The sequence below is a fragment of the Ipomoea nil genome, unplaced genomic scaffold (genome assembly GCF_001879475.1).
Source record: "Ipomoea nil cultivar Tokyo-kokei standard unplaced genomic scaffold, Asagao_1.1 scaffold1576, whole genome shotgun sequence".
Lineage (NCBI taxonomy): Eukaryota > Viridiplantae > Streptophyta > Magnoliopsida > Solanales > Convolvulaceae > Ipomoea > Ipomoea nil.
The window spans coordinates 4658627-4680567 of record NW_017618004.1 but is presented as its reverse complement, the minus strand read 5'-3'; the positions used below and the strand labels follow the sequence as shown (position 1 = coordinate 4680567).

The window sequence follows — 21941 nt, the reverse complement described above, 5'->3', positions numbered from 1 at the left end:
TCTAGTTGGGCCATTGTACTACGGAGTATTAAACTTGTATAATTAACCTCCATCAAGTCAAATAATAGTCAGGACTAAAAGTAAATTTCTCAAAAAATTTATGAGTTAAATACTACATGAACCCATATGATCCACCTTTTAATATATCTAATTTTCAAATTCTAAAAAATATACGACAAGCAACACCTTAATTGATACGTAATATAATTTCACATTAATTTTTTCAAAAAATTATAAAGTGATACTTGAATTTTAAGAGATTCTAACATCTATAAAATTACTTTTTCTTTTGAATTTAAATACCTAGGAATCTAGGATGCAATTTCTTGTACTCATAGACAGAATATAAGTCCAAGGGTGGATTGCATATCCTAGTTTCTATTGAACAACTATTGAAGTGTGCATTGCCCGCAACAATAACTCGATTAATTAAGTATTTGGCTTATGCGTTAAATCATCCCTACTCTTTAACAACTGATACATGCATGCATGCATGCATCATCATCATCATCATCATCATCATCATCATTATTATTATTATTATTATTAAATTTTTATGTAGGTTGTTGGGATGGATTTTCATTAGTGAAAAGTAAACTGGGGCCCGGGATTCATTTGAATTAGAGTTTGGTGATTATTGACCAATGTAAGTGTAAGTGATAGAGCTATAAACATAATAAATTGATTGTTATAATCAAATTGTATTGTTTTGTTTAAAGAAATAATTTATTATAAAATACCAAACGCGTAAGGTAAATTGAAAATGACAAACATAATGTTTGATGTATTATTCTTCTAATTAAATTTATTTATACTATAAAACATAATAATAATTTTCGACTATTTCAAAGTCAATAACTCCATTTTAAATAGGAGTTCTCCTAATATATGTTATTAATTCCACATATATATATATATATATATATATATATATATATATATATATATATATAGAGAGAGAGAGAGAGAGAGAGAGAGAGAGAGAGAGGAAGGTTCACATGCAATTATGCGAAGGACTTTCCAGTGAAAATTAGGTGAAATTAGAGTCATTAAAATTTTGTACTGAGAAGTTGAAAGTTATGCATCAGCTGGAGGGTCAAAGTTATGCACCCTAAGATTCAAAATTATGCACTGAAGGCTCAAAGTTATATATTTTTAAAGTACTTTATTCTAAACTGCAATGCTATCTACCTAATGAAACAAAACTACACATAACATATTTATTACACTGTTTTTAACATGAAAGATACTAACAAGATGGTCTTTAAAAAATAGGCAATTATCTCACCCAAGCAAAGGTATGCGCTCGATGATTAAAAGTTATGCACTCGTAGACTCAAATCTATGCACCCTAAGGTGAAAATTAAAGTTAGCACTTTATAGTGCAACGTTATACATTTTAAAATATGTACTTAAAAGAAGAAAAATAATGCACTCAGCTGTTGAGAAATTAATAAAATAAAAATACACTTAACAGAAACTATGCACTCCAATAAACAAACTTATGCACTTGAAGAATGAACAATGTGCATTTGAAGAAGGATAAAGTAATGCACTCAAATACAAAGAACATAAACTTACACAATGCACTCAAATACAAAGAACATAAACTTACACAAAATTACTAAAATGTCATCGCATTTTTATTTTATTTTTTCATTCTGGACAATTGAAGCATGTACTCCATGCCTAAGCTGATAGTTGGATTGCACATTAACGGCTTTTTACATTCTGGACAGATAGTTGGATTGCACATTAATGGCTAGATGCTCACACGCCCCCTCACGTGTGAGGTGGGTTCCAAGCAACACGTGGACCGGTTCCCCTCACGTGTGAGGTGGGTTCCAAGCAACACGTGGACCGGTAAACCGTAGTCGCTTATAATTCGAACCCATGACCTTTGGTCTGGCTCTGATACCAAATTGAAGCATGTGCTCCATCTCAACTAAAAGCCTAAGCTGATAGTTGGATTGCACATTAATAGCTAGATGCTCACATGGACTGTTAATTTAGACAAGATCAATAATTACGATTTAACCATATTTTTTACCTGAGTTAATTTTATAAATATTGCAAATTACCACTTAAATACTAAATGAAGCTTTCCGTGTATAGGAAATTCAATTCCTTTTACTTGAATCAAAAGTCATGTATTGCAATGCCACTTTGGTGAACAAAGATCTTTTGGTTTTGATCGAATCTTAACAAATACCGTAATTAACTTGTCTTTTTGAATTGCTTGCAAAACAACCTTAACATTTCCAACAAATTTGAATTTCAATTCGGTGTTGCTGCACCCTTAAGTTGTAAAATACTAAAATGTGTCTCAACACATCAATACTAAAAGTCTATAACTTATGCCCAACGAAACAAATCAAATGCATAAGTAATAAGTTGGATATCATGTCGATTGGGACATAGGATGGGGTCAAGGGCCACTCTTGGTCTTTCTAGGACAATTTGTCCCTGGATTGCTAGACCATTCACTCATTCTTGAGAAGGCGTTAACGGTTGAATTGTTTGGACAAAGCCTCAAACACAGATGTCGTGTGTTCTTTAATCAGGGCCGAATTTTGGGTTATGCAACAACACATGACCTTAAATTTTAGAAGGCCCAATATTTAATTTGTACCTAGTTAGTTAAGAAATTAAAAATAAAAAAATTACAATTAATCTTAGAAGACCCTATGGAGGAATGGTAGAAACATGTGTTTATCGTATTCTATCTTGGAGATTTGAGGTTTGAATCCTATCTAGGTGGGGCCTCATTTGTTAAGCATATAAATGTAAAAAGACTAAAAAGAACATCTTCAAAAAATTTAAAGTACTTTGTTTACATATTAAAATTTAACATTTTGTCTTAAAAAAAATTAACATTTTGAAATAAAACTAGTAGCATAATCATGATCTAGCATCCTATAATGATGTAGCAATATTGTTGCGAATCTCCTTAATCTCAATTGAGGTCTGACTTAAATTTTCGTTGATGGAGGGATTGTATGGGTATCCCCTTCCTTTGTAATAAAAAAAGATGGAGGGATTGTTGTGCGGTGAAAGTTGCTAAGAAGAGAAAATAGTTTTAATTGAGAAAGGTAGAGTATGTCATTTCTTTAAAATAATAATGATAAATATAGAAAAAAAGTTAGGAAACTAGTAGCTTATTTTGAAACGCTACCTAATGTAGAGGTAGCGTTCCAAAATAAGCTCTTATTTTAAGCTAGGAACTTATTTTGGGAACATTACCACGCTACCTAATGTAGCGTTCCAAAATAAGCTCTTATTTTAAGCTAGAAGCTTATTTTGGAAACATTACCAAACAGAACTTATAGCTTATTAGTAGCTTAAAATAAGCTATAAGCTCCTAAATAAGCTTTGTCAAACAGAACCATCGGCTAATGATGGTAGGTATCAACACGCTATATTTGAATCACTCTAGAATTTTCTTTAAAATTTTAATTTTAAAAGTAAAAAATTTACCTTCACAATCCTAAATAGTTGTAATCCTAGATACTTAAAACATCCAAAGGTTAAACCTGTGATAATATAGCTAAGCTCTCAAGTTCTCCCCCACTCTAAATCAAGCGAAAATAACAATAAAATACCTACAAATCTAACCCTAGCTCCCAAAGTATATAACCTTGTAGGATCTGAACAGCAAGGGGCCGGGGTTACTTCATGTTAAAGCTAGTGGGGTTAGTAGGCCACATTGAAAATTTGAATGTACTTATATAAACAATTAAAAGATATATTCTGTCTCAACGTAATCAAAATATAAAGTTGAGAGTTGAACATTTTTATCGAGAGACTCTAATACCAAATTGAACTATATGTCTTATTTAATTACAATTCTAAATTAATAGTTGAATTGTACATTAGAGAATAATACTCCCGTCACATGTGTTGAATAAAAAGAAAGAAAGAAAAAATCAATATTACTACGTACTGATGATATGTCGTCACAATATAAAATATAGATTCAACTTTAAAGTAGATGTAATGATAGTCTATTAAAAAAAGTAAAGAGCGATACTATATACCAGTCTATATTTCTCTTACAAACTTCCTTTATTAATGTAATATTATTTTATTAATAACTAAATTCATTTTTTAATTAGTAATAAGATCAGTCAATTTATAATTACCCAATAAATAGAGGCATCCTTATGAGAAAAAAATTGTGATGGATAATTGTGGAGGGGAAAAAAGTATTTTCCAAAATAAATTATAATTATTTTTCTTCTTTTATTTAATTAATAAAATATATGGGAGTACATTATCATTTTGGAAGATTCAGTATTTCAGTATAACTAACGGCAGTGAAGGCAAAGCCTTGAGCCAATCACTCGGGGAAAACGTGCAGAGGAGGAGGTGAAAGGTGTGGTTCGCGAATCCTTTTTTTTTTTTTTTTTTTTTTTTTTAATTAATTAATTTTAATTTTTATAGAAAAACCTCTTACTGTCTCTCTCACAAATCACAACAACACACAGTCACACAGTCATTTTCTCTCTCTAAATTTTTATATATGTATATATATTATATATAAAACCAGTGTGATTATTAGAGTAGTATATAAACCCTTTTAGTTTTCTGCTTCCTTTTTTATTTTTGCTTACCTGTGTTTGGAGGTTATTGCCGGAAGAGACAACCCACCAGTTGTTGCGGCTCTCTGAAGATTCGAGGAGAGGAGAGGGAGAGAGAGAGAAACAAGCTACCGGATGGTGATGGGATCGTACCACAATCTCAGCTAGTTGTACTAACAAGCGGTTCCCTATACGAGCAACATAAACATGAAAATGCTGTTTTGAATTCTGTTCAGGGTTTTTGATCTACTGCTTTCTCAGGTATATACAATGACCCAGATCTTTACTTTTCCTGTGTGCCCATTTTGGCCCTTTGTTTCCACCATGTGGCGTCTTGTTTTTCTCTGTTATTTGGGCACAGTTGATTTGGCTCAGAGTAGTGGAGTGGGAATGTTTCTCCTTTGGGTTTTGGTTGGGAAAGTTATCACTTATCTCATTTTGGATAGAAAGTGTATTTTGAACAGTGAAGATGAATATCAAGAATAATATGTGACTGCTGGGTTTTTCTTAATTACCCAGTGGCAAGACTGAATCTTGGGGTTCTGCAAATTGTGGGGTGCGGGGAGTTTATTTTTTCCCTGATTCTCAATTTGTTGGAAAATTGGGTTGATCATAAATTTCCTTTTTTTTTTTTTTTTTAATTTTATTGTTGGTTTATATATTATATTGTTTTGTGATTCAGATTTGGTATTTTTGTAGTAAAACTTCTGATGTCATTTGGCTTGTCTGATCTAAACTTTTCTACCCACTGCCATGTGATTTTTTAATTCATTTTGGCTCCATTTGGATTTTAGACTTGAAATCCACAGAGTCAATGCAGAGTTGTTGGTTGTTTGTGCCGTTTGTTTCAGATCTTAGCTAGAATAGTTAAGGATTTCAAAGATGTTTAAATTATCAATACTTGTAATTTGAATCTTCCAGATTAAGAACTAACAATTTGAACTTCTACATCCTTCATTTTATAAATATGTGACCCAGATATTGGACTGGTGAAATATCATTCCTCTATTATTCATATTTACTACTCCGTACTTTACTAGACTTAACTATGGAGGGGTTCTGGGGAATGTGTGCAAACCTTCTTGGAGTTATTATTATTGTTAAACAAACCTTACCACTGTCACTGTTTGCCTTTCTAGCAATTGATGACAGCATGATTTTTTGTGCTTCCTCTAGCTTACGCTAGAGTGTTAGGCTCGTAATAAATGTAAATGTTATTTCCTATTTCCTGTTCTGAAATATTCAGTGTAAAGTATTCCTCTGTGTGTAAGTCAGCCATCACAGTTTACTTCATTCGTTCGATCTCACTTGCATAGTATTTATGAAACCGTTTATCTTGTTGCTCTTTTTTCCTTCATCAGTCATGATTGGTTGTTCCATCTGTTAATAATACAGTGGATTATGTGTTTCTGTTTTTTAAAAGGAATGTGATCAGGTGTTGCTTTGTTGTTTGATCATCGGCCCCTTATTCCATATTGATTCAAGTATGGTTTTAAGTCATAGTTCTGTTTTACTTTCTATTGATCTTTCCCCTAGCTGGGGTTTATCCAAAGAATATAGCTCTAAGGAGCTATATCCACACGTTAGTTAGTTTTCAATATTAATTTAAAGTTTATTCTCGGTTTCCCTTCTCCAACAGTATAGTCTTGACTTCTCAAAATTGTTTCTTCTCGTCATTTTAGGTTAGCAAAATCTGGGTATTATTATATCAGATTATATGCAAATATCTCTTTGATGTGTGAGTGAATATGCTTTACCCTTACCCTTGCTTATTTATGAATTGCTCTTATTTTCATGTATATGATTACATGCGTTCTTGTTATTGTTAATAAATTTATGTGATCCCTGGGCATTTGTCGTGTAGTTGATTATGTAAAGCTTTTGACTGATGCATTCTTTTTGCTTATACTTAATTAAGGTCAAATATTTGCATTGGTGTGTGCTTTCGCGAGGCGTGTTTCATAAGTTCATAGGATTGCTTGATGGGTTCTAGATTCCCATCTCATCAGCTCAGCAATGGCCTCTATGTATCGGGCCGGCCTGAGCAGCCAAAAGAAAAGGCCCCAACAATGAGTTCTGTGGCCATGCCCTATACTGGTGGTGATATCAAGAAATCGGGAGAACTTGGAAAAATGTTTGATATCCCTGTGGATGGCTCCAAGTCAAGAAAATCTGGTCCTATAAGTAATGCCCCATCAAGATCAGGATCGTTTGCAGGAAATGCTTCGCATTCTGGACCTATCAATCCTAGTGCTGCTGCCCGGGCTGCATACTCAACCTCGGGTCCTATTTCGTCGTCAATGGTAACTGGTTCAGCTTCAATGAAGAAATCTAATTCTGGTCCTCTCAATAAGCACGGGGAGCCGATAAAAAAGTCTTCTGGACCTCAATCTGGTGGAGCAACTGGCCGCCAAAATTCTGGACCTCAACCACCAGTTTTACCCGCTACAGGTCTTATTACTTCTGGTCCCATCTCATCTGGCCCGCTGAATTCTTCTGGGGCACCAAGAAAGCTCTCGGGTCAATTGGACTCTATGGGCTCCATGAAAATGCACGGTCCTTCTATTGCAACCAACCAGGCTGTGACAACTCTTACTCAACACGACGAGTTCTCCTTCAGAAGGAACTTCCCGAAGCCTATCTTGTGGGCAATGGTTTTGCTGTTCGTCATGGGCTTCATTGCTGGTGGGTTTATTCTCGGAGCCGTGCACAACCCCATACTTCTAATCGTTGTTATAGTTCTATTTGGGATCGTTGCTGCGTTGTTCATGTGGAACTCGTGCTGGGGAAGAAAAGCTATCATTGGTTTCATCGGTCGATATCCAGATGCTGAATTAAGAACTGCAAGAAACGGGCAATACGTCAAGGTTTCTGGGGTAAGTGCTTTCTCGGTTTCTCCATAAGATGATGGGACATTTTTCATCGTGATCTGACTTTCAGGTGATATTGACACTAGATAGTTGGTCACTCTATCTTTATGATTATCACTCGTGTTTACCTATTTGAAGTTACCTTGGTGATATTCATTTTTGGATACTAAATTTAATATTTGTGTTATATTTGTAAAGGTTGTGACCTGCGGAAACGTCCCTCTTGAATCGTCCTTCCAGAAGGTTCCTAGGTGTATCTATACGTCTACAAGTTTGTATGAGTACCGGGGCTGGGATTCCAAAGCTGCAAATCCCACACACCGTCGTTTTACCTGGGGACTTAGATCATCAGAAGTCAGTAGCTAAATTGCTTTTTGAGCTTTTTGTTAGTTTAAATGCATTATATATAAGTGCTGCTATATTATTGGCAAAAAAATAATTTACATACAGGTATACTATTGTTTTTTTTTTTTTTTTTTTTTTTTTTGGGTGATATTTAGTTTCTGAATTTTACCTCTTCGAATCTAGGAATTAAGGATACAAGTTATGTTTTTGGTAATACTTTCATTTTTAGGTTGCTGATTAAATATTTGACAAGAATGCGGAATATTTTCTTTCAGAAACACGTGGTCGACTTTTACATATCTGATTTTCAGTCTGGATTGAGAGCGTTGGTTAAAACCGGCTATGGAGCAAAGGTCACACCGTACGTGGATGAGTCCGTGGTTATTGATGTCAACCCTGTGAATAAGGAGTTGTCCCCAGAATTTATCAGGTGGTTGGGAGAGAGGAAACTTTCAAGCGATGATCGTGTAATGCGATTGAAGGAAGGGTAAAACCTCGCTCTCTCTCTCTCTCTAAATTGAAAACGCGCAGTCACTACCTGAGGGTGTGTACTGGGTAAACCTGGCCTTATGATCCTAGTCAACAAAGGACCACAAGGAGCTAAACCAGCCTAGGTTGCCCATAGTTGACCGGCTCAAACCAAGAAGGCCAATAGGCCGCTCCCGCTGGGAATTGAACTTATAACCTTGTGGTTACCAAATAAAATTCATTGTTGGAATTAAATGCTTCTAATCCTTTTTTTAAAACTATTTCCCGAGTTTCTCCCGTCCCACATTCCTAAGAGGAGAATTCTCCGAGATGGGATGCTAATTGCTTATTTTTCCGGGCAGGTATATCAAAGAAGGAAGCACTGTTAGTGTAATGGGAGTAGTACAAAGGAACGAAAATGTGCTTATGATCGTACCTCCTCCCGAGCCATTCACAACCGGATGTCAGTGGATGAAATGTATATTTCCGGCTAGCCTCGAGGGCATAGTTTTGAGATGTGAAGATGCATCAAAAACCGATGTCATACCAGTGTGATATATTTTGTGTGGTGCAGTATAGATGGCGATAGAAGTAATGCAGTGATGCCATAACTAAGGGGTGACAGAATATTGGTTGTTTGAACATATAGTTGATATCTAATTTTGTGTATAGTTAGTAGGCTTTCGTTTTTTTTTTTTTTTTTTTCGTTCACTCTTAAAGCATGAAAGATTTTGTAATGGGGAGTGGTTACATGTTTTGTTTGAACAGATTGTGGGTATGCTGGAGTTGAGGAAAACAGTTCTTGTTGGTTCTTTGTATCAGATGAGAATTTCATGGGGCTTTTTTTCCCTTTTAGCCTTCATTCATTCATTACTACTTTCTGAACAAATATAACTTTTTGTCTTTTCCATCACATATTTTGTGAGCTAAAAGTAGACAGGACCAATGCTTAATCTTCCCACAAAAGGATCCTTAAACCCAACAAACAACCTTGTTTAGTTGCTAACAGATTTGATCTTCATGTTCTGCTATGAGTAACGAGGAAAACCTGCAACCACTACCTGAAGATGTGTACAAGGTAAACCAACGTATAGTTGACTGGCTCAAACTAAGAAGGTCGATAGACAACAAAAGACAAGGAGGTAAATCAAAACCAGTCTGGGTTGCCTATAGCTAACTGGATTAAATCAAGAATGCCAATAGATCGTTTTCGCTGGAAGTCGAACTTATAACTTTGTAATCTGCGTTTCTTGATCATAAAAGGTCGGATTGATGGTTGGTTTTTATGTTGGATGCATGGCATCAGCAACATGTGCATCTAAGTCACCTGCAAAAATTTCCCAGGAAAAGAAACTCTTGTGCCCTTCCAATTTCTGGTTCTGTTGTCTTCATTTAAGGTTACCACAAACACCACATTTACATGCTTCTTAGGATTAACATCTCTAGATCAGAATAACATCGCTTTTACATGCTTCTTAGCACTGCAGCACAATCTCGAGGAGAAATAGCCCTCCGTCAAATGTTAAACCAGATGGTTCTGCAGGCTGAAGTAAGCCGTCTATCATTCCACCAAAGATGTAAAGGTAACGGCCTGAATGATCCACACAAGCGCGGTGGAATGATCTGGGGTCGGGATTATCCCCCTTTGCCCTCAGCTGCCTCCACGCTTTAGAAATCGGTTTCTTTGGATCAAGAGTTGCAGCAGGCTGCAGTTTAATACCCGGAATTGAGCTGATATCCAGCACCCAAAAGTCGTCTTTTCTATGCCTGTACGAGTCTTCTCCTCCATAGATCAGAAGCCTTCGGCCTAAGATGAGGTTGGCAGAGTGACCAACGCGAGGGAGGGTCAAACCGTGGGGTATATTTTGCAAGTCGAAGAATAACTGCACCCATCTCCAATGTCCTTCAGATGCATCAAAGAGCCATACATCATTGAGCACCTCATAGCCCGCTCCTCGCCCTCCAAACAGGATGATTTGGTTTCCTCCTATGTAGGTTAACGTGTGCCCAGAACGCGATGGAGGGGATGGGTGGGTTACTATTTCTCGCCACACTCCAAAGTGAAGATCCTCCGAAAAGTCCACAACCCAAGTATCACCTAATCGGTGGCCAGACAAGCCAATGCCCCCATGAATTAGCATCCTCGTTTTGTCAATGTTACAAGCAGCATGAGCCCCTCGAGGCGGGGGAGCAATAGGTGTACCCGCATCAAGCAATCTCCAAGATAACGTAACACCACACGGATCATGTAACGATACTTGCCCCACCCACGCATCATTTTGGCGCACCCCAAGGTCGTTGATCCCTCCAAAGAGGACCAGAAAATCGCCAATGACTATACACGAGTGCCCAAACCGCCCACTTGGACTCCCTGAATCTATCTTTTTCCACTTCACTATTTTCCGGAAGTCACTACCTATGTATGCTACCCACGTATCATCAAGGTGCCGACCTAAGGGTAAAGAACATGCAAAAACAACAGTTAAGTTCCCATCGAGTCCATTTAAGAATCATAAAGCATGAAAAACACAAAGTTTCCTAAGCCTCTAAGGTGCCATTTCTGCTGGTATATTGGATAAACAAAAGATTTACCAATCATGGGAATTTCATTCCTAACAAGAAATAGTTCTGTCTAATAGTTTCCATTATCTCATTCGTCGCCCGTTTCCTGGCTTTTTGAAGAAGCAGAGATGAAGGAAACAAGAACAACCATTTATGCAAACTAATAATGGAGAGAATCAAAGTACTACTTAGATCAATACACTAGAAAAAAGCATCAAAAAAGTTGCAATCAGGCAGTAGCAGAGAAAAGCAATTGAAGCATGATTCAAACCATGACCTTTGGTCTTGCTCTGATACCAAACTGAAGCATGTGCTCCATCTCAACTAAAAGTCTAAGCTGATAGTTGGATTGCACATTAATGGTTATATGCTAAACAAAAGCAACCATTCATCTACTGAAAAGAGTTAATCAGAAACAAAAATTGAAGAACTGGATGAGCATAGCAATGAAAACTGACCTCCCTCGCAACCTCCACCAAAGAGAACCAGGCAATTGGAAACAAAGTTGAGGGAATGAGAAGCTCTGGGCCTGGGAATCAGCTCCTCAGTCTGGGGATTACTCAAGATTCTGCTGCAATACAGAGAATCCAACTGGTGAATTTGGCGGTAAATGTTTTTCCAAGAGATTCCCTGCTTGGTTTCAAGAAAGGGTTTGAGGGCATCCACCGAGGACTGGCCCCAATCCCTCCTGCAGATCGATTCCCAGAGGGAATCAGAGCAAGACAGCGACTTGAACCTCCTGCAAGTCATGGCAAAGCTCAAGATTGAATCTATGGGCAGCAATAGCAAGATGGAGAAAAGGTGGTCTTTGGCTATATTGGTTATTGGTGATGATCGATTCACGCTAGAGCTAGCTGTAGCCATGGAACCCCTCTCTCTCTCTCTCTCTCTCTAGACTTCTTCTTCTCTCTCAGGTCACAGTTTTTACCTTGTTGGGGTTGAGGGTTAGCTCCATTTTCTTCCCTCTTGCTCCAATTTCACAGTGTTGAGCCATTTTTCTTTTACTGCCACTGCGATTACCACCACCAATCCTGCAGCTTTGTTCCTTTTCTTGACACATTCTTGAAAGTGACTCCATGAATGGAGACAACGGAGTTGTTTGTCTGCTTTCGTTTACAATAACGAGAACACGTCTCTGTGACATTATTTCCCACTAAACACTAGTACAATACAGAAAAGCAGGCACCATATTTTTAATCATTTCTAACTAACAAGAAATACCAAGTTTTAGATGATTTTATACTGAACTACCATGAAAATTTTTCCTAGTTTGAACACTGAGAATGAAGCTGAAAACTGGGGAGTAATCTTCTATTCTTCTCAAGTCCGAACCATCTAGGCTCGGTACTGTGCTTCCTAGGCTGTTTGGTTGGACATAGTTACAATTCAATTACAACATAATTTTTTGGTCATTCTCTCGAATTATAGTGTTTGGTTGGAAGAAATTGCCTTCTTTTTGTTTGTGGAATTGAAATTCTTGGACCTCTCATAGGAATTGTAATTCGGAGAGGTGGGAAAAGAAAAAAAAAAAACTAAAAAAAAATGACTTGTTTGCCCTTGATTATTATTATTATTTTACAAGGGCATTTTAATCTTTTTATCACTTTTTCTCTCCCAATTCTCAATAATTATATTCATCCTTACTAACAATGTAATTTGAATGAAAAATACTATATGTACTCTCATTTTCTACTCCTTCCACACAAAATCTTAATGTAAACACTTGTATTGGGATCACATGAAAAAAAGTAGCTTATCAATACCCGTCACACCAGGGAGTAAGATTTGGAAGTCAATGTAATAAAACTCAATTTGAATTCTTACTTTATTCACACCTTATTCTTTTTTTTCACCGAATTACAATTCATTTTCCACCTAATTCATTTATTCCAACAAAACACACTTCCGCATACTCCCATTTCACCAACTTGGTATGAATACATAATTCTCCAACCACCACTACTTGTCAAGTTTGTTCGACAATTGATTCATTTTGGATAATCGTTATTGACTTTCTCTTAAATTAAAAGTTGGTTTATTTATGGATGGAGAAAAGTATCATGATGAGAATTATCATTTTAAATAATTGGCATGTAATATAAGGAGAATTCATTTTTTCAAAAAAAAGTAACTTTATTACCCCTTTAATCGAAAATCAATTTCCATTAACCTTCATTTTTCTTCCCTTGCCAAACATAAAACTCAAAAAATAATTTTCAAAAATTATTTTATGAGTTTCTAAACACAACCTAATTTGATACTACATTCTTTTGGTATATACCATGAGGAACTGTACGTAGATACTTCAAATGTGTGATATGATGACAATAATTATATAGCTACAGCTTGAATGTTTTGTCATATTCACAATTTAGGCCTCGTGAGTTTGGTACATGCAAACAGCCTCAGCCTTGAGGTCTTGTGTGAATTATTGGTGGGTGTACATATAACTATCCATTCCTTTTCAACAGATTCACGTGATTTTGAGTCAAACCATTATGATTTTGTCTTTCATTATGTCCAGTTACCGCAATTCAGGTGTCCAATTATTTTTCATATCAAATGCAAACTACAATTTAGTTTAACAATGTAATAAACTATGTTGAACATCAATTAGTGGAAGAGGCATGCATGTGTTCTATTGAATTTTGACTAATATTGTTGAACCTAGTTTGAAAGGATCATTATCTCTCCAATTCGATCATCCTGAAAGGGGTGATTAGGTAGGTGAAGCATGATTCTCATATTAGAAGATTATAAGTTTAATTCTTGCTCAAATTCTCTCAGTTGAGTATATCATACATGGTCTTTCTAATGCAGTTTAACTCTCCACACCTCATATAATGACCAATTCATCCAGGTGGTGTGCAAGACTATTCAATCAGTGTTAGTTTTGGATACGTTTGACCATATCATTAAAGAAGTTTTAAGTCGTTCCTTCAAAGATTTCAGCTTCAAATTTGTGAAACAGTGTGCGAATCAAATTTTCTGTAACATTGCTATGGAAGTTGTTTCTATGTCTGGCTGTAAAGAATGTTTGACCATTTCATGAATCTTTAATATATACGTTTCAACCTCTATGTCTGACTGTAAAAAATATTTGACCATTTCATGAATTTTTATTATAAACGTTTCAGTCTATGATTAATGAATTAGCTTCTTTATTTTAAAAAAAAATCATTATTGTTAAATAGAATTGGCGATCATATCCATCTCCAATCCATCACATATAGGAGATGGCACTAATCAGTTTCTTTGGTATATAAAGCCTTAATTGTGGTTTTTCTTTTCCCTGAAAAGCAAAGCCTTAATTGTGTTATTTATCGAGTTAATACTTAATTTAGTTATCAAATATAATGATTTTTCTTGATTTAGTTTTACACGACTTTTTGTGTTTAATTAGGTTATCGATTTTGATAGTTTTATTCAATTGAGTCATCTCTTAATATAGTTTGGTAATTTCACTTCTATTAATACTCAATTTAGTTATTGACTATAGTAATTTTAATCATATTAGTCTTTGACTATATTGATTTTACTCAACTCCGTCATCGACTATAGTAAATTTTCTTAATTTAGTCATTAATTCTAATAGCTGAAGACTCAATTGGATAAAACTATTGAAGTCGATAATTTAATAAATCACAAAAAAAAAACCATTTAAAACTAAATAATAATAAAAAAAAAATGACACTTTTTACCCCTGAGTTATATACATATAGCACTTTTCTCCCCTCAATTATTTAGGTAAGCACATTAGCCCCCTCAATTATTCTAAAAGTGATGCTTTTTTCCCCCTGATATATTAAATTGACATTTATACCCTTAAAGTAAACATTTCATTTATTTTACTACTCCAACAAATTATTGCGTATACGTAGGGATCACTGCTGGAAATCTCACGTTTTCCGTCCAACAAATATTGGACGGAAAACGCAATATATTGGTCGGAAACGACGTTTTCGTCCAACATACCGACCAAAAAGAACGTTCGGAAAAACCTCCGTCGAAAATTCCGTCCAACTACAATTTTTGGTCGGAAATAGCGTCCAACGAACAAAAATTGGACGGAAATTCCGGAAAGTAACCCACCATTTTCAAAACGTGGGAACTTCCAACCAACTTTGTGCATCGGTCGGAAATTCCGTCCAACTACGTTCGTTGGTCGGAAATTCCGTCCAACTACGTTTGTTGGTCGGAAATTCTGACCTAGCTTTGGACAGAAAACTCACCTATTATATTTTGTTATTTTCCTTCCAACCGTTGGTAGGAAAATCCTAAATCATATGGAATATTTTTATTATTTTTATATTACCATAATTTTATTTAATAACTGTTGTTAATAAGTTATGTCATCAACAAATTAATGAACACACTAAATTGAAAATTTGATAATATATTTAAACATCAAAATTATTTACAACAAAAATTATGTTCATGTTCATAAAAAAAAACATAAAAAAAATATATACTACTTGATTGATACTCCGTACTACTTAAGTATGAAAATATACTTATTTGATACTACGTAAGTATGCTCGCTGCACCCAAATAAGCCTTCAAATCCGGCACTGCTTCAATGGCTTTGATCAATGCAGCATCCACAACCTCCTTCAATGAAGTTGATCAAAAGTGTAGACCTTCACCAAAAATGGACCGTGATATAAGTAATCTAACACAGAATGAGTAGATACCTATGCATTTTACAAAATAACTAGAAAATTAAAGGAATGCCTTTTATGTTTAAGTAATCTAACACATAAAAAATAGAAAACTTCTGAATTCTTACATCCTAATTCTAAAGTTTGTTTAGTAAATTAAAGGAATGTCTTCATCTGTTCATCCAACAAATAAGTTTTAGCTGGACACTAAATTAATTTGCAGTTCATGTGAATGTGTGAATGTGATATAAAAGGGAATTGTTCATAAGCATATCCTATGGCACTCAAAACAACTCAAAGAAACACCTCAGATGACTAGTTAATTTATTTGCAACTCTATTGAATTCCTCTTCAATACCATGCAATTAAATGTTAACTTCAAGATTAGTGATACTCCACAATTGTTCAAAAGATCACCATTGCTACATCCAAAGAAGCCAGATATGCAAGTAAAGGAAAGTAAGAGGAGATGAGTCTATATGCAACACTTAAAACATACAAATTTAAATTAAGTTTAACACACACTCTACTCGCAATATTCACTAAGGTCATATAGGTAATAGATCTCTCAAGTATAATATTTAAAACGTTTAAAGCACAATATAATAGTTTACAAAATAACAAAAGTAAAGATGTTTCTCAAACTATCACTACTCACTTTCAAAATAACAAAAGGAGGATTCTCAAAGTAATAATAACTTTCAATCATCAATCATTTCCGAACATAACCTTTCCAAAACTCATTTGCAACATATATAATATAAGCACAGAGAAATACAATTTCATATTTGTTCATAAACACTCCCAGGATATAATATAGATATGGAGGAATCAATAACATCATATACATAGCTCATTATATAATATAATCATTTCAAGTACAGATATTCTCAAATTCATTCTCATTATATAATACAAACCTAAACCAAACGCCCCCTAACAGTTCAACAATCAATAATGGAGAATGTGACACTAATGATTAAATTTTAATTTAAAATAAAAAGAACTCAACATCAAAATTCTCAAAGGAAACTAGCTAAAGACAAATATGAAAAAGCATCTGGAATTAAACCATAAACCCTATCTATCCCTGAAAGAAAAAATTTGATCTTTGACTGATAACTGTACCATTAGCAATTGTAAGAAAAAAATAATAAGTGTCTCAAACTTCCATGTTTTATTACCCCAATTTCCTTCAGTTGAGCATCAACAGAAGCCTTCTTAGTGTTCTCCCATGCTGCAATAGCAGACAACTTTTTGTGCGCCCGGATCATCATTGTTAAATATAATGTACGTGATTATTCAGTATTATACACTTTCTATGTACTTGATAAAATTTAAAATTCAACACCAAATTAAAACAAGTGGAAAATTAAATTAAAGTAAATAAAAAGCCAGGAATGGCAGGGAGGGGAATCATACTTGTTATCAGCTTTATCTTTCTCATTCTCTTCCCAATCTTTGATCAAAGCCAATCTCTTCTCTAACTCAAGCTGTGCCAAAGCAGCATCTAACACGTATAGTACAACAAGGGAACATCACTTTCAAACACAAAATTTTTAAGGCTTCAACCAGCATCAGTGTCTTTGTTTCAATATACAACCCAACCATATATGTTATTTGATTTCTACTATGTAACACTAGTACCCAGATCACCTAGTACAACTAAATACACACAATACATATCGCAGTTGATCGGCACCGTACAAAAATCAAATATAAATATAAATAGCAACTGAAAAATATTAGAGAGACTGAGAGAAGAAAATAACACAGAGAATCTCATTTATCTCATTGATACCTAATTCATCAAACTAACTAATAAACTTCATGTGATTGAAGACTACACACCCTTATTAATCATTAATTTACTCAATTCATCAAAGAACAACTAGATAACACATCCTTGTTTTCTTTATCCTATAATCTTATTGAAAAGAAAAAATAGGCAGCAAAGTGCCTACTATTAATATCAGCATTGAATAACTCCTAAATGTAGCCTGTGAAAATGAGGTTTTAACAAGAATTCCACAATAGAAACTAAGAAAAGCTAATCAGTTACATCTTAATATAATATGTTCAATTCCTACAGAGTAAAATGTTACAATTCGCACCATGACCTCTTATTTAGCTTGTCAAATGAAAGATAAGTTATTAATATCAATATAAAATGATTCAGAGCTCTTGCAAAAACAAGATTTGTAATTTTAGAGTCTTTGCGGACTTCCGTCAAACACTATAGAGACAGCCGATAAAACCGTTCAATTGACGCCTTAAGCAACATTGAAGGACATGAAATTAACAGTCAAATGGTTAAACAATCATCTAACAATAGAAGCTGTCATCCTTTAAAAAACAAAAAACAAAAACCAAAAACAATAGAAATGTTGGGAAATAATATTCTGTGGCTCAAAATCCATGAGACCATCTCCTTCCACATTGCATGCAGCATGGTCTCTATTCTTGCACATTCTCCGAGATTTGTGGAGGTTCATGCATTTGCCTTATTTCTCTCTCAATTTAATGTATAAATAGGCTAAGTGTTTTATTTTGTAATGCATCAATATCAATTCATTATCCATCCTTAATTCATTCCTTTCCTTCACGTACAAATATATATATATATTTGTTTTGTAATTCTCTGTTTGAGAGTTTATATATATATATATATATATATATATATATATATATATATATATATATATATATATATATATATATATATATATATATATATTTTATATTTCCCAATTTAGCAACACTTTTGTCATTTATATACTTTCCCTATTATTTAACTTCTATAATTCTCAATTTTCGATTCTTCGCTTCCGCTATATTCCTAACAAGTGGTATCAGAGCGGTTTAATTGAGAGTTATTTTCAAAGATGTCGACTGTTACCAAGTTCGATATCGAGAAGTTCGACGGGAAAATTAGCTTTTCTATCTGGAAGGTTCAGATGGAAGCCGTTCTAACCCAAAACGGTTTGAAGAAAGCACTAGCTGGGAAGAAGAAGAAACCGGCTACAATGACAGATGTAGATTGGGAAGAGCTGGATGACAAGGCACGTTCAACCATTCTTTTGTGCCTGTCTAAAGAGGTTCTACGTGAGATATTAAGTGAGACGACTGCGTCAGATTTATGGTCCAAGATGGATACGCTTTACATGGCCAAAACTCTGGCGAACACGCTACGCCTGAAGGAGCGTTTGTACACAATCCGTATGACGGAAGGTACTTCTATTAAATCTCACTTAGATGAATTCAATTCTATTTTATTGGACTTGGAAAATATTGATGTCATAATTGAAGATGAGGATCGTGCTGTTTTATTGCTTGTCTCTCTCCCTAATTCATACAAGCATTTCAAAGAAATTATGCTGTATGGTAATAGTAGTGATACCCTTACTTTCGACAATGTTAAGTCGAACCTATTGTCCAAAGAAAAGTTTGACTTTGAAATTAAGTCTGAGGACAAAGGTGAAGGCTTGACTGTAAGGGGTCGTTCACTTGAATCAGGGAGTAGTAATAAAAATTCTAGATCCAAGTCCAAAGGACATAAGTCCAACAAATCCTGTAAGTACTGCAAGAAGCATGGTCATGATGTGACTGAATGTTTCAAGTTGAAAAACAAGCAAGAGAGAGAAAAGAAGTCCGCTGAAGCTAGTGTTGTTGAAAGTGATTCAGAAGGCGATGTTTTGTTATCTGTTAGCTCCGGTTGCAAACGGAGCGAAACCGAGTGGATTCTGGACTCTGGTTGTACATTCCACATGTGTCCTCACAAAGACTGGTTCGTCTCTCTGGAACCGGTTGATGGGGGTGTTGTCTTGCTGTGTAATGACACCCAATGCAAGGTTAGTGGAATTGGAAGTGTTCAGATTAAAACTCATGATAATGTTATCAGGACTCTTATCAATGTTCGGTATATTCCTGATTTGAAACGCAATCTGATATCCTTGGGCACCTTGGAATCTTTGGGGTGCAAGTACATAGCTGAAGGTGGAGTTCTGAAGGTCATAAAAGGCTCTCTTATTCTCTTGAAAGCTTCTCGTTCCGGAAGCTTGTACATCTTGCAAGGCAGTACTGTGACAGGTTCAGTAGCGGTATCCTCATCGATGTCTGATGCGGATCTCACTCAACTATGGCATATGCGTCTGGGGCATATGAGTGAGAAAGGCATGCATCTCCTGAGCAAGAAAGGTCTCCTGGTTGGTTCAGGTACGGGTAAATTACAATTTTGTGAGCATTGTGTTTTTAGGAAACAAAAGAGGGTTAGTTTCTCTACTGCTACACACCGTACCAAAGATGTATTGGAATACATACATTCCGATTTATGGGGACCAACTAAATTCCAGTCTATGGGAGGCTGTAGATATTTCATGTCTATTATTGATGACTTCTCTCGTAAGGTCTAGGTCTATTTCCTGAAACATAAAAATCAGGTATTTTCTATTTTCAAGAAGTGGAAAATACTTGTTGAGACTCAGACGGGTAAAAAAGTCAAGAAGCTCAGGACAGACAATGGTTTGGAGTTCTGTGAGTCAGATTTCAATGACTTTTGTGCGGCAAATGGAATCGCCAGGCACAAGACTTTGCCTGGTAAACCCAGCAGAATGGTGTTGTCGAACGTTTGAATAGGACTCTATTGGAAAGAGCTCGTTGTATGCTCTCTAATGCTGGGTTATGGAAACGGCGTGATTTTTGGGCCGAGGCCGTTTCTACTGCTTGCTATTTGGTAAATAGATCTCCACATTCATCCCTTGATTTCAAAATTCCAGATGAAGTTTGGTCAGGTAATCCTGTTGATTACTCTATCTTAAGAGTTTTTGGATGTCCTGCTTATGCTCATTCTAGTACGGGTAAATTAAAGCCGAGAGCTGTTAAATGCATTTTCCTTGGTTATGCCTCTGAGTCAAAAGGGTATCGTCTATGGTCTCCTGATTCTCAGAAAATCATTCTGAGTCGAGATATCACTTTTGACGAAAATGCACTACTTTCTTCTGGAAAAGATTCCAGTACAGGTGAGACGCAGAGTACTGATGATAAGGTGGAGTTTGAGTTCAGGCCTATTGACAGTATTACTAACACTGATGGTAATACTAAAGATGATGCGTCTACTAGCACGACACCTCTCGTCGAGCCACAACGAGAGTATTCCATTGCTATGGATCGTCCTAGGAGGACAATCAAAAAACCTGCTAGGTATGCTAGTGATGATGAAACCAACATGGTTGCTTATGCTCTTTCAGTCGCATAGGAAGTTGATGGTTATCCATCCTGCTATTCTGAAGCTTTTCCTATTGCTAAAATCGAGCGGTGCTTGGATTTAGTCGACTGTTCCAATTGTCAATTCCACAATGGATTTGATCCAAGGTGGAGATTGTTGGGAAATAATATTCTGTGGCTCAAAATCCATGAGACCATCTCCTTCCACATTGCATGCAGCATGGTCTCTATTCTTGCACATTCTCCGAGATTTGTGGAGGTTCATGCATTTGTCTTATTTCTCTCTCAATTTAATGTATAAATAGGCTAAGTGTTTTATTTTGTAATGCATCAATATCAATTCATTATCCATCCTTAATTCATTCCTTTCCTTCACGTACAAATATATATATGTTTGTTTTGTAATTCTCTGTTTGAGAGTTTATATATATATATATATATATATATATATATATATATATATATATATATATATATATATATATTTATTTATTTATTTATATTTCCCAATTTAGCAACACTTTTGTCATTTATATACTTTCCCTATTATTTAACTTCTATAATTCTCAATTTTCGATTCTTCGCTTCCGCTATATTCCTAACAAGAAACCATCATGAATTACAGAATCACCCACAATTTTACCTTACTCGGCAGTACTGTCGATGAGTAGTGATTGAACAAGAAAGGTTGCTTCATCTTGAACTAGAGCTCAGCCTTGGTTGCATCTTCCTCAGACTCACCGTGACTCCGTGAGCGAAGTCGCAGGATCTCGGGGCAGAGAAATCGTACACCTCGTCGGCCCGGAAGGCACTCGGATCATCCTCCGTCGCTATTGAGGACTAGGAACGCATATTACATAATATGTGAAAAGCATAGAAAGAACTTCTAATTTTGAAGATAATCAAGCTCTTACATTGTATGGGTTTAAGCATGGAAGCTTGTCGAACCCTAGCTACCATCAAGTTACCTTGAGAAATACTGTCAAAAAAGAAGAGAAGAAAAAACTAAAAAATTACCATATGGTTAGTTAGTGATGATACCTAGAAAAATCCACAAAGTGATTTATGGTAAAGAGAAGGGAAATAGAGAGTAAACATAAAGAGAGATGGTGTCCGTGAGAGATGCAGGAGAGATGAAAAGAGAAGGGGAGGGAGATGAGTGACTGTAAAATTCTATGTAAATTGTAAAAGAGGCGCTCAAAAACAAAATTTTGTTGGTGGGAATTAAATTT

General features: G+C 35.4%; 2 protein-coding genes and 1 long non-coding RNA gene across 4 annotated transcripts; 1 reads left to right on the top strand and 2 right to left on the bottom strand.

Moving 5' to 3' along the window:
• The first annotated feature begins 4359 nt into the window (after positions 1-4359).
• Positions 4360-9081, top strand: LOC109190561 (uncharacterized membrane protein At1g16860-like). Of its 2 annotated transcripts, XM_019341066.1 has the most exons (6): positions 4360-4375; positions 4626-4841; positions 6499-7456; positions 7649-7804; positions 8071-8282; positions 8626-9081. In XM_019341066.1, exons 3-6 carry the CDS (start codon positions 6563-6565, stop codon positions 8816-8818), a joined length of 1455 nt encoding a protein of 484 aa, XP_019196611.1. In that variant the 5' UTR covers positions 4360-4375; positions 4626-4841; positions 6499-6562; the 3' UTR covers positions 8819-9081. The 2 variants fall into 2 exon arrangements, with proteins under 2 accessions (XP_019196611.1, XP_019196610.1); XM_019341065.1 differs by lacking the exon at positions 4360-4375 and having other exon boundaries at positions 4497-4841.
• LOC109190562 (F-box/kelch-repeat protein At1g51550) lies at positions 8970-11920 on the bottom strand. The gene is made up of 2 exons (XM_019341067.1): positions 11284-11920; positions 8970-10715 (listed from the first exon to the last, which is right to left on the bottom strand). Exons 1-2 carry the CDS (start codon positions 11687-11689, stop codon positions 9739-9741), a joined length of 1383 nt encoding a protein of 460 aa, XP_019196612.1. The 5' UTR covers positions 11690-11920; the 3' UTR covers positions 8970-9738.
• Positions 11921-16453: 4533 nt separating this feature from the next.
• Positions 16454-21821, bottom strand: LOC109190564. The gene is made up of 3 exons (XR_002055741.1): positions 21727-21821; positions 21353-21539; positions 16454-16996 (listed from the first exon to the last, which is right to left on the bottom strand). It is a non-coding gene; the product is annotated as an uncharacterized LOC109190564 (long non-coding RNA).
• Positions 21822-21941: the final 120 nt, after the last annotated feature.